The sequence below is a fragment of the Augochlora pura genome, chromosome 4 (genome assembly GCF_028453695.1).
Source record: "Augochlora pura isolate Apur16 chromosome 4, APUR_v2.2.1, whole genome shotgun sequence".
Classification (NCBI taxonomy): domain Eukaryota; kingdom Metazoa; phylum Arthropoda; class Insecta; order Hymenoptera; family Halictidae; genus Augochlora; species Augochlora pura.
The window spans coordinates 798,390-811,492 of record NC_135775.1 but is presented as its reverse complement, the minus strand read 5'-3'; the positions used below and the strand labels follow the sequence as shown (position 1 = coordinate 811,492).

Below are 13,103 nucleotides of genomic sequence, written 5' to 3'. Positions count from 1 at the left end.
CTTAATTACTGGCATTCGGTTAGATGAATAATTAATGGTATTTGCAGTACATGAGTTTGTGAAAAAAGTTTGATTTTCTTGTTAGAACAGTATATTACCATAGAACTCTTAATAAATACCCAAGTGTCCAAGTACTTGAGTATGGGTATCAAATGATACCAAGAGCCCTGTTGTTTAGTAAGCTATCATAACATGGCATAAAAATATACTTCTTCCTCTTCTTCTTTATATTATATTCAGTACATCATTATCGCATAATAGTTCAACACGTATAATTAAACGCAATTAGTGAGGTGACCAATTACTGTTGCTAGCCTTTATGTCCATGTTCGCTTACTATGCAATGAACGTTGCCTTGCATTTTTCCAAATATAAATTGCCTTATATTTATTAAGATACCTTTTAATACTGACAAATTTACAGTCTATCAGAGTGCAATAGATTCAAACGATGTAACAACATATTGTCATGAACTGAACATTATTGGAGCTGCACAGATCATCTAATGTATCAGTACAGAATATATGAGGAACATCACTGGATACAATTGCTCCAAAACCAATGCTCTCCCGGACACAAATCCACATCTAAATTCGTCCGGATCAGCGTTGTTCTTAACATTCTAATACCTTCACAGTCCAACCCCCAGTTCGCCAGATTTCCAATTTTTCTCAGTCTCTTGCAATGTTGAAACATATTCAGCACTGTGGACGCGGACACTTTGCTAGCCTCGTATATGTAAAAGCATGTTAAATTCTGCACTAGACTATTTTCACATTTGTCAGACTTTCGCGGATTTTTTGATTTCGCGGACACACCTAACAACTTCTCTAAGTGTTCGTTTGTGAGATCGAAACAACTGTGAACGTGCAACGCCGTCAATTCTGGCGCCAACAAAATGATCTTTGTAATGGCGACAGCGCTTACTGTGCGTCCCAATTTGATTCTCTTTAAGTACTTAAGAGGAGGAGGATCGGATCCCTCCGACCAAATTACGTTAGATCCGTCGCTAGTGAATATTCTGAGATTATTACAGCTGTTGAAAATTTCTTTCAAGTCGACCTGAATAGGATTCTCGGTTTGCGTTATTCTGAGATTGAGCTCGTGTAAATTGTGACCGTTTGTGCGAAGATAGTCGTAAAATCCTTCCAACCATTCACCTTGGGATGGAATACTACGAACGCTCAAGGAAGTAACATAGGGAAACAATCGTAATGCTTCAGGGGGATGGTGCGGCTCCGAGATATGTAGTTTTTCCACTTTTGGGCATGCTTGTGCCAAAAGCTCCAAACGTACTGGTGTGGTTCTGCAGCTTCTTGCTTGAGTCAAACTAAATGGAGTTTTGAATCCAATAAGTCCTTTGTTCATAATTTCCACCACTCTTCCCATGTGACAATATTCTGCCAAGGATTCCAGTCTTGGCACGTGCACCAGAGCCAACAATACACCTGCACTGGTCACAGCAGTGTTACCAACATTAAGTACTCTGAGCGTATCGCAGAGAGGGTTTCTGCTTTCATAGTACTCCAACAGTACTCCTTGTTTCTCTTTTTTCTCAGACTTAGAGTTCGTCATCTTCAATTTTGATAATAGCATTTTTAATTTAGACCAACTGGTGGGTTCTTGCATAGCAGCATGAGGCATTTTATCTCTAATCTCTACTTGCAACAGCAACTGCTTCAGCCCTGCATCCGTGACTTGTCTGGAACAAGCAACATCCAAAGCAATCAACTTTGGACAAGCTTTTCCCACAACTTGGAGCACTGCATCACTGGCTATATTTCTAAGAGACAAACTTATCAGATTCTTCATGTTCATCAGAGCAGATTTCAATAGTTTACAATCTAATCTGAGCAAAGCAGAACGAGCCAACTTAAGGGATTCTAGCCCAATTCCTTCGGTTGCAAGCAGCTTTAACAGCGATGTCTGATGGCTGCATCCATAGTAGCAGCACAGATACACTTTCAACTGCTTTATGTCATGTCCCAAAAGCAGGACTAGCAGATACAGGGGTGCTGGTCCAGAAATCAAAGTTGATCCGTCTGATGCTGGTCCATACAGCATCTTGGAAGTTTCTTCAATGACTTGAGACCGCAAACGTGCTGGCAGGGCATTTATATAGTATGGCCTGATATTTTGCTTTGCATAAGCCAGAACTTGTGCTGCGGATGAATCCTGTGAAAGCAACTGCAGCCTTCGGCACGTCCCGTCGAGTTGTTGACACACACGTCCCAAACTAAGCCCCTCTAGGGTGTTAGGCTGACGGTGGCCAGGCATCTTCTCTTGTTCATTCACTGCAATAATCAATAATGTTTATCAATCAACAGTAAGAAACAAATTTACTTAGAACAGTGTCATTTAATTAGTGTATAAGTTAGAAGTTGGTAATTAAGAGGATTTTAACAACAAATAGCATTTGCAAGAATTGATAAAAAATTGTTTGCACTATAGAGCAAGCGATATTTGAATTTGTGCATGCATAATCGTTGAATGAAGCGACGTTAGTAAGACGAGTGTAAGGTTATGTACATTGTAACGCTATAGAGAGGCTTCTGTAAACGAGTTTCCATCTCTAGTATTTACGACGGATGTCGTGGACATGTTATCGGGACAGTGTTAATTGAAAGAAGCGATGGAAGTAATTTTCGTGTGTAATTATCAGCTTTAGAAAATTGTTGGTACCAGCCGAGTAAACCTAAGCGGGCCGTACGCGTCGACGCTTTTCTTCAAACCGTTAGCGTGTACCATTGTCTCTTGAAATTACCATTCTTAATCGACAGTATTAGCAATTAAATTTCTTCCATTCTCTCGTCCTTGTCAGACAGAAATATGTATTCGTTCAAATACGACAGACGAAAACACGTTACCTTGTTAACGATCGATAACTATGATTTAAATTCAACGCTAAACGGTATGCGATTATCATTGTGCTGATTCTGGTACAGACAAAATTTCGATAACATAGAATATTTGTAACAATTTCATTCACAGCTGATGATTTTCTTCCATTTTGTTAAAACTTACCAGAAGTTTCCCTTATGTTCACGGGGTGATAGTTCTCTATTGTTTACGGAATTATTTTATTGTTGATTTAAGAGACCACTCATCGATAAAAAGAGAGCCGTATATTTTTATTACCGAATTCGCTCGTGCAAACCGATCGTTAAAACACAGTAGTGGGTTACCCGGTAATGTTTACGCTGAGAAAGAAGTTATAAATAAACGTGGTAGTCGAGCGTGACTGCGACGTTATTTAGAATAGCATAGATTTTCATGCGATTGTTAAGAAAATGGTTGATCGCGAACAAGACGATTAGAAATAACGATTCCCGATGATCGACTAAGCCGCGATTCTTAGCAAGACACCGACAACATTGAATACGTATCTAATTAATGCTAAGTTTAAAAAAAGCAATTTGTTCGATTATCCACTCGAATGTGTCGCGCAGCGTCGTTCCTGAACGAAAGATTAGCAAAGACGCAAAAGAAGTGATCGACTAATAACGACTGCATGCCATCTATTTCTCATGCAGTCATCCGATGAAAACAATGTTAATTAAACACCGACCGTAAACAGTTATTTTCAAACAACTCCCCAGCAGAACAAACTGTTTTACTAGACACATTTTCGTCGGGATTGCAACCGATTAACGTTTCGATCGTTTATTTAATGCCATCATTCTTTTGTAACCCCATAGGGGAAGCTATGCCCGGGTCAGATTCGACCCGCAACCCATCTATCCGCAATACTGTGCACGCACTCGTCGATTCAATCGAATCGCAATTAGAAAGCGAACTGTGCAAGTTGTTTGAGAATTCGGGTCAAGGAAGACCCGGCCACCACTACCGGGGGGGTTGAACGAATACTACGAACGATCCGCGGCTTATTTCGTGTACGCTTATAGTAAACGATTCACGGAGGGTCATTGATACGTAATGACGAAATTAAGGCGAACGAAATTATCGAGAGTGTACGGGTTCGATCGCAAGGGGCGGGCGACGAGTTAACTCGTCTTTCCCTTGTAACAGGTTAAGAGAACCAGTTGCCGCGTGTGCGTGAAACTCGTCGGACACATGCCGTGCCCGCTGCCGGGCATTATCGTTGATTTTTCAATGAGACAACGAAACCAGTACCTTGACATTTAACTTTAATATGCAAATTTATTCATCGACGGTTTTCGCTTCGCCAGCTGTGGACGATGGTGTTTCGGTGTCGGTGGCTCGGGACAATTAGGAGGTCACCGTTTCGCCGTCCCTCATTAACACGGCGGTTTTTTTGTCCCTCCATTTGCAGAGCAAACCCGCGGAACTTCCGCTTGAATTTATAGCCTGTCGACGCCGATTACAAAATGAGTGACGCAATCGTGAGCGGATTCGTTAAAATTTTGCTTTGCATCGATCGATGGCTATAATACTCTCACGTGAAATAAATAAAGGGACACTTGTTTTATAAATTTAATGAGGGTCGAGTTTGTCTCTCATTGGTCACTGTTTTTCGCTAATAACTTTTAAACTAAGCTACGGATTGCATTAGTGTAATGAGAAAAAAAGTTACATCAAATGAAATCTATTTGAAACATGAAACCTGTTTGATTTTGTTTCGCGGAAATCAATCTATTGAAACAGGGATCGGCAGCGTCTATCGGTATAATACGGCAATAAATCTGTATTCCCGAAGCAGAAATGAATGACAAGGGCGCCTGACACGATTTCGACGAGCCTCCGTACGGCTGCCGGCTCGAGTAACAACATAAATCAGCGGGACAGATTATTTATAGTGTTCCGCGCGGAACAGAAAAGAAATTGATTGACTCCGATATCGGTCGCGGCGCGACCAATGTTCGACGCGTGTAGCGCGCGTTAGTATGCGGAGCCGCGAGTTCGTCTCTCCTTCGCAAGTTTATGCGTCGCGATATTTCAATCAGGGAAACTAGGAAACGTTGCTAAAGCACGACCGATGCGACACGTAAACATTGCTTCACGCGGGCGCAGTCGATTTTAACACAAGAAAATTCCCCGCGGTCGCCTTTCCACGAAACACCCTTCGAAAACATTTCCACGGGAATCTGGAATTTAGTCGGCATCGAACCGTCGATGGTCCTGCATTCTGGGCAAACATGAATAGTACAATACTTGTCCCAGTTCTGTGCTAAAATATCGAGTCGAGCAATTACCTTTTCTTAACAATTTTTATTCGATTTGTCAATCGTGCGTCCTTTCATTTTATTTATCGATCATCGTGTCTCAATTCGCGACATCATTTTTATCATTTACTTATCTACGGTATAAAAATTATTTTTTCAAGATTATATTTGGACTTCAAAAAGATTTTTGTGCAATATCGTTCACCGATCGTTGCGAAAACGATGGAAACACCAGCGGAATAAATAATAAAATCGATTGGTGGATAACAAGATATCAAGATAGCAAGAAATCAAATAAGATTCAACGTTGTCTGCTTGTTGAGCGCAAAGCTGAAATATGGCATGGACTTAAAAAATTACCTACGAAGGTCTAGGAAAATATTGTAATCGGATCCGAGTTTAGCCGCGGGACTTTTTTTTCGACGGGACACCCTGCGAACGCTAATTTGTCGCAGGACGGCACGGTTTGCGTAAAACGAGCTGTATTTGACAAAATTGTTCTCCGTCTATAATTTATCGGATACTTTGTCTTTCGTTGCACCGTCGGAATAAGCAAAGAGCTGCCGGTATCGTTCAAATCTCTTGCCGTATCTCTTTTTCCAATCTCACTCACTCTCTCTCTCGTCCCTTTTTCTCTTCCGTTTCTGATTTATTTTTTCGTAGGCTCGCCCCCGCAGGGACGCGGAATTGCCGTTCGTCCTTCGGCATGCGAAACAGTATAAATAGATCGGCGATGATTCCAAGCGATTTCCGTGCTCGAGCGGCACTCGGTATCTAAATTGATCCTACGCGGAGAATCAGTAGCAATCACTGCGCAATTTTTCTCAATAATTCCTGGCCGCCGTGGTTGCCTGCGGAACCGCGCGTTGTTACCGCCGTGAACACCAACGACGACGGAAAAAGATTTTCAAAGCGGTTTATTCCACGGACGAACCGTGGCCATTATTGGACCGCGCCGAGATTTATGCTTACCGTTAATTGCTCGCTGTTTTATACGTTGACTAATAGTAGCGGAAAAAGGTGTTCGGCGACGGTAATTTTGTAAAGTCGCGGCACCCGAGCAACAATAAATATAGACGATACTAAATGTCACCCGTTATTCTTGTCTAGCAAATACAATTACACGTAGCGATCATTGGAGTGCGGACATTATGCGTCTACGACCAACGACTAAAATAGATGGAATACAAAACAGCGGGGTCATTAGAAGAATTTAAAAACGCTGCCGCATTATCGTTAAACGATTCGAGCACAAAATGAACGCCCACGTAATTCCTGTGTCTTCCAATCGGCGCAGGTATGTAATTGTTGTTTCGCATAAAAGTACGCAGTCCAGTGATTTGCGCTACCGATTAGTAATTAATAGTTGGTGGCTATATAAAAATTCTAAAATAAATTGAAGCTATAAATGTAACAAGTAAATAATAAATTATAGCCCTACGAGAGGAAATATATGAACATAAAAGTTTCATAACAGCAAGCAAGGTTGGGTTAGTTCGTAGCCCGAGTCGAATTCCTAGCCGCAAGGCTGAATAAATAAATAAAAACGATCTCGTACGATTATAAATCATGTGTTCAGCTCGGTTAGCGTTAGAGCAGCGTTGGAACGTGAAACGAGGATGCGAGAGGAAGTAGGAGCGAGACATTTTGACGAGGCATCGCTGGCTCGATGTTTCGCTAATTGACGAATTCGTCGAGTTTCCCCGGCAGCGTACAAGCCTGCTGCCGGCATCGTCGTGGTAGCATGAATTGAGCGTTACGTCGTCGCTGGTCCCGTTCATGCGCACAGATGGCTATCTCGCGAAATTACATTAGAGTACGAGGCGTTCGTTAATTAACGAAAGGTCGCGTTCTCTCGGACACACCGTTCCCCCGAGCGAGAGAACTTTTCGCAATTCCGTCGATGCCACCTTTCTGTCACTCTCTCGCAATCGCCGATCCCTAGCAATCGATGGCCGGCATAGAAACCTCGATGCAAATTCATTTGCGCTAACTAGCTGCGCCTCGAGCGCCGCTCGCAAACACTCGAGCCATGCTTTCGCGAAATTTATTGGCGTGTCGAACGGTACAGTATCGGAAAATATGATAGCACACTTTTCTTAATTAAATTATAGCACACAATTTGGATTTAGTGTCGCGTCGACTGCAAGGTCATTAGTGTCGAGTTCTACGTTTTTAGGGTATACTCTTTACTGTTTTTGTTGTATACCTAAGTGTATCTATTGTAGACCTTAAGTGTCCTTCAGGTAATTTAGTGCGTCTGCCACGGCTTTTAGAGGTCAAAGATGATTTTAGCTGTAGTCTGAATTTTTCTATCATCAAAGTCTCTAGAAGTAAGTCAAGTAAAATAAAGAAAATATTAAGGACAAGTAAGTGCTGATCAACGCAACGTGAGAAGCAGTCATAGTGCAAGGGGTTAATAACGGGGATTTTTCGACTCATTCAAGTGCTATCAAGGTCCGATAAGAAAACCGCTAACGACGGCGTCGTTCAAGCGTCCATGGTCACACATCACTGTGTCCCCCCTAGCACAACCAAATCCGACACACCGCTGCGACACTTTCACTGGACCGTTTTTCCTTTTTATTCCTTCGCCTTTTTCCTTCGTTTTCGTTTTTCTTTCTTTTTTTCTTCTCGACGTTCCATACTACTCGCGGCGAATCGCGACGCCGCTTTCTAGTAACGGTATTTAAACGCGACACATTTTCTACGTCGCGTACACCGATTAGATCTTTTTTTTTCGATTAGAACAGGAGTCTTTGAACTGTTGATGGCCGAGAAATCCTTGGAAACATCCCGCGTTGTTTCGGATGACCAGAAGAAAAATACAAGAGAGGTTCTAAGTTTAATTTTAAGTATAACTCTGAAGTCATAAAATTCGAACGGACAGCGTAGTTTCAATGAGTTCGTAACGATACATCTATTTAATTGCACAAGATGATTTAATTGCAAGACATAAGAGCCAATAACAAGCTTTTTTCCTTCTAAATAATTTTAATAAATTCGTGTACGTTTCTTTTAATTTTTTACCGTTTCATTCGGACAAATAGATGGAATAATATATAAAATATTCGACCGGATAATTACCCAAGATGAACATTCTATGGGGAAGTCTTTGACTGTTGGTAAAAAATTCGTAGCAGTGTTAGAATTTTAATAATGATTTATCGGAAGATCTAACGACGAATGAATGGTTCGACGAATCGTTCAGTCATTAGAGAATCGATTAAGGAAAAGGATTTTCCTGCGACGAGCAATTAAACGATCGCGTGCTGATTCGCCGAGCTGTTGATTGATCGGTGATCGCGAGCAGATCAATTAGTGGATTACTAAAAATCCACAGGACTTTCCTGTGTCTCATTATCCTGTCACTGATTACTTCGATCGCGACTTTTTCTATCGTTTCGAACAATTACATCGTCGGCTGTTCCATTCGAGTAGTCACTGAATTTATTATGGTAGTCGAACTATCGATCGCATTCTGCTAATTCCCAGACGTTTCGTTCGGTCTAGTATTACTCGCGCCTATTGCATTCTCCATATCGGTATTTCACCCCTATAACGAGGCTGCCGCCGAAAGAAAGAAAATGTTCGAAAAATCCAATGAAACGATAATAATAGAGTAAATAGTAAAGAAGAGTATGACGGTAATAGGAACAAAAAAGGATTGCGCTGAACGTAAAACAGCAAGAGGAAGGAAAATAGTGTTTTCCTCGTGTTTCGGAATTCTAATCGCACGTTTAACACTGTAACAACCGAACTATCGTCGAAATCGCAAATTCCACTGATCACCAGGTGTACGGCCATTTCATCGGAATTGTGCAAAGCGATTGAAAGTACACGGTGAAATCTTCCAGCTTTTTTCTTACACATAAATAACAGACATAAAATTACATACGTTTTTAACCCTGTGGCCTATGGTGGTTTACAAAAGGTTATAAATATTATCCTGACCCTTTGAACTATAATAACTGAGTCAGACTCGTGGCAACGATTTTAAACAGTTATACTTGTAGATATACGTACTTATAAATAACGCTGCGTCATTATTTATTACTAGACCGCGGATTTTACGCGTTTATAATAAAAATGAATAGGTCAAATACAGAAATAAAAAAGAGTTAGAGACCAAAAATCTCTGGACCCTTAAAACAAAGATCACTCGACTATTGGATTTATTAAAAACAGCGACGAGTAACAAACATTGTTCTAAATAAACTTTTGGCGCGCCGTAAACGTTTAAAAAAGAGATCGGAAACGGAGCAGGAGAACTCCGTAAACACAAAATCCCAGGAAACGACAAAACACGAGTTTCCGGAACGCTTCGCACATCCTCGTGTTCGATCGGCTAAAAAACAATCGGGGAGCAGAGAAAATAAAGTATTTTCTACCGGAAAAACGCCGTTAGCTATAGGACCGTGCAACCTCGTGTATCGAAAATATACAAAAATCTGCGCGCGATCCCCAGTCTTTCGTAGGAAGAAAAATATCCCTCTTATTTTTAATCTCCGGGAATCCGTTCCGGAGGCCGGTAAAAAAACCGATTGATTTATGGTTTCCCGACATCCCGCCCGCGGAACGATAAACCAACGGCCGACCGAACTGTAATCATCGCGGAGAGAAGAGAAATATATCGGAGTCGAAGTAGTCGGCCAAACAAACAGGGGTTGGCAAACGAGGAAGGTGGCAGGTCACGAGTAAAACCGGCTGTTTCGAGGCGTAAATATCTGCGAACACGTAACTCCGGGGCTATCAATGAAGCCATCAAGATCTCGCGCTGATAAACGGCTGAAAGTTCATCATTATTCCCCGTCGGCTTATCACGGCACAGGGAATCGGAGCGAATTACTGTGGGGTAGCCAATTACTGTCTCTTTGCTTTGTTTCCGCTTTTAATTTACCTTTCCACCGTTTATATTCATCGAACCGGACATATGAAATTTGGTCTATGCAAACTCAAAGATTTTCTGTCAATTAAAATGTTAAAAAGGATTAAAGAGATCTACGTAATGCAACAATTTTTAAATGAAAAATGTAGAGCCGGTTATTTTGACCGCACGGCAGGTGCGGTGTTAACAAATGTCATTTTAGCGCCACCGTCGAATCGGGCAGTCTAAAAGTAATCCGTTCTCGATCGGCTAGACAATCTTTTGTCTTTTCTACGCGTGCATATCGAGCGTTTACCTTGACGAGTCTCATTTTTCCCTGCGGAATAGCGATCGTCGCCGCGGCTAGCCTCTCGGGATCTAATCAACCTCTATTTCGTATCGTGCTCGAATGAGTTTCTCGGCGATAATCACGCCGTTCGACGACAAACGGTGTCGCGTCCGATACAAGCGAGTGCAACGGCTTCGATGCAACGCGCGCGGCTTATATCTCTGCACGCTTGCAACCTGCAACGGGCGCAGCTCGTAACTCCTAACTTAGCGTCGCTGTGAAGCGCGTGACTTGGCCGTTCTCGCGGGGCAAAGTATCCCGGAGAATTGTCGCCGAAGGCAACGAGAAAAGTGCGAATGTCAATTAACTTAATTCAGAATTTATAGTTCAAGTATTTTTATTTTCTATTAATTATTATTATCACTGAATAAATTATTATTATTATTAGTAGCAGTAGTTATTATAACTTTGGACGGCTCAAAGGGACTGTGCTTGGGACTTTTCTTGTCTTTTAAGCGTAAACCGTGCTTCAGATTTTAAAGCCTCGTTGTCGAGACCAAAGATAATCCTTTTGTTAGTGTATAGGATATACAATATATTGCGAGCAGGAGGTCAAAAACACGTGTGCTGTCGTCGATTATTCAAGCGAAGCGGCCAATACTCCGCCTGTCACCTTCGCGGGGTGTCGTTGACCAGCGAACTGATGACAACTCAAAAATGTGGAGGCGTATTGTTTTTACTGTTTTGGGTTGCCACGCGAGACAAATCACGCTTAGGAGGAACGGTCTCTGACCCGCGATCGTGATCTTCGAGATCGTGTTCTTAAGAACAGAAGTATGTAGATTTTTGTCTAAAAGGAAATTGTCCCCATTCAATAATTTCAATAACAAGTAACGTCGAATGAAACTGTGTACGCTTCGATGAATGATCTCCGCGCATCTTCGGTTCACACGAGTCTTTAAAACTCTGCATCTATGCTAAGTTCTCGAGAACGAAAGGCTCTGCAAATCTTTGTCTAAAGAGAAATACCCTCTCTCAATGATGCAATGATATATGAATAAGAAAAAAATAAATGTTAAACGATGTACGCGTGCTTCGACAAAGAAGTCATTCGATTATTTTCTATGACAGCAGCGTATTTAAGCAAGGACACTTCGGCGAGAGTGGTAGTAGTATCGTTGTCAATGAAACGGAGGGATGAATAAAGATTTCCCGCGTAAACAACGCCGAGAAGTTGGAAACGATGCGACTACGCTATCAATCTTTTTCTCAACGTCAAATCCACTGTGCACATACTATAATATAACCATAGCTGGATAATATTTACAGAGACGATGTTTGAGACACTATATTTTAGACAATAGCTTCTCCACAATTCAAATAAAATATTAGTAAAACAAAAATATTCTCTGTGCTTTTCAAACAAAATATTATTTGAAACAATACCTCGACATCATTTTACAATGAATAAAAAATCTATTTACTATTCACCATTTAAAATGCTATTTTACCAGCTCTGAATATATCTGGCGGAAGGTCTGAATAAATTGAGTGTTGTCATTCGAACGAAGCAAAACACGCGTTAGTCTCCGAGCAGTTTCAGCGTGAAACAGTGACGTTCGACTCTGATCATCGCCTCGAAACTTTGAGAGGAACAACGAGCAACTTGTCGGTAGACAAAGGTCTGGTCATTTGGAGTACGCGGCGCGCGAGCAGTCGGCTCAAAGACCAGCGTCGATCGATCACGATGAAAATACATATACCGGCGGGCAAGACCGCGGCGGCGGCAAGCGTGAGCGCGAAGCAACAGGTACCGAGACGGATCTATATAAAGAAGATCCGTGCGAGCTAATTAGTCAAGCGAGAAGGTGAGAGAGCGAACCGATCCGTACGAAACAGCATCGAGTGGCAAGAACCGAGGCACGTCTGTGAGGCGTCGACGAGAGGGTGACTTTTGTGAAAAGCGAAAAGAAAAGGTACTTCGTTCCGGAAGATTGAGCGGTCAGGCAAGCGCGAAGGAACCGGACAGGTGGCAAGACGAGGCGCGTCAGGTGTGCGTTTGGTTGCCTACCTTGAAACAAGCAAGTCCCCTACGGGTGTCTCCTGAGCGGCGGCTCGTGCTAGACTGCCGGATTGACGCCGCGAGCCGAGCCGAGCCGAGTCAAGTCGAGAGAGTCGAGGAAATCGAATCGCACGCTGATCCGCTCGGCCCGAGTCGGCTCGCGACCACTTGAGACCACTCGCGACCTCCGCTTCTCGGCGAGAGCTCTCCGTTTCGGCCATCGAAGGCTCTGTTCTAACCAAAGGTCCTTGTCAACCAAAGGGTGCCTCGAAATCGGTTACCCGAACTCCCCGAGTAGCGTCGGCTGTTCCAACCAATAAGCCCTTTCATGAAGAAAGAGCGTGCAGGAGTAGGATCTATGACTGTACTATTATTATTGCATTATCTTATCGTGGCTCTGTTTACATACTAAGCACATTTGCTACATTAGTTTCCGTGTTAGTTAATTATTGCTGTTGCTGTAAACAGAGCTACTTAGCAGGCTGGCAAAGCTAAGGGCGAAGGGACGGGCAAGCGTCTTAGCGGAGTGGGGAGAACGTGAGAAACGAAAGAGCAAGTGTCTACGTTTTATTTCGCTCATTCATACGTCTTCAATTTCACTCATTCTTGACGCAATCTTCGGTCGATCCCCTCTATCAGCGTTGTCCTCTGGAATGGGTCATACAGATCTGTGTTTTTCCTGAACTGCAAATCGCTGTCCATACAGGCAAGCCGTCGAACAGCTCTGTTCTAAGATAAACA

At 42.4% G+C, this 13,103-nt stretch overlaps 2 protein-coding genes across 3 annotated transcripts in view; one reads left to right on the top strand and one right to left on the bottom strand.

The window, feature by feature from the left end:
• Ttll5 (Tubulin tyrosine ligase-like 5) overlaps window positions 1-13,103 on the top strand; it is a 52,137-nt gene that overhangs the window by 22,800 nt on the left and 16,234 nt on the right. The window lies entirely within an intron of this gene.
• LOC144469172 (uncharacterized) lies at window positions 7-12,640 on the bottom strand. Its single transcript, XM_078179139.1, has 2 exons — window positions 12,372-12,640; window positions 7-2,294 (listed from the first exon to the last, which is right to left on the bottom strand). The coding sequence occupies exon 2, from the start codon at window positions 2,275-2,277 to the stop codon at window positions 535-537; it is 1,743 nt and encodes a 580-aa protein (XP_078035265.1). The 5' UTR covers window positions 2,278-2,294; window positions 12,372-12,640; the 3' UTR covers window positions 7-534.

Excerpts from the sequence above, each read along its gene's own strand:
- LOC144469172 (XM_078179139.1), bottom strand. The coding sequence starts at position 2,277 with ATGCCTGGCCACCGTCAGCCTAACACCCTAGAGGGGCTTAGTTTGGGA.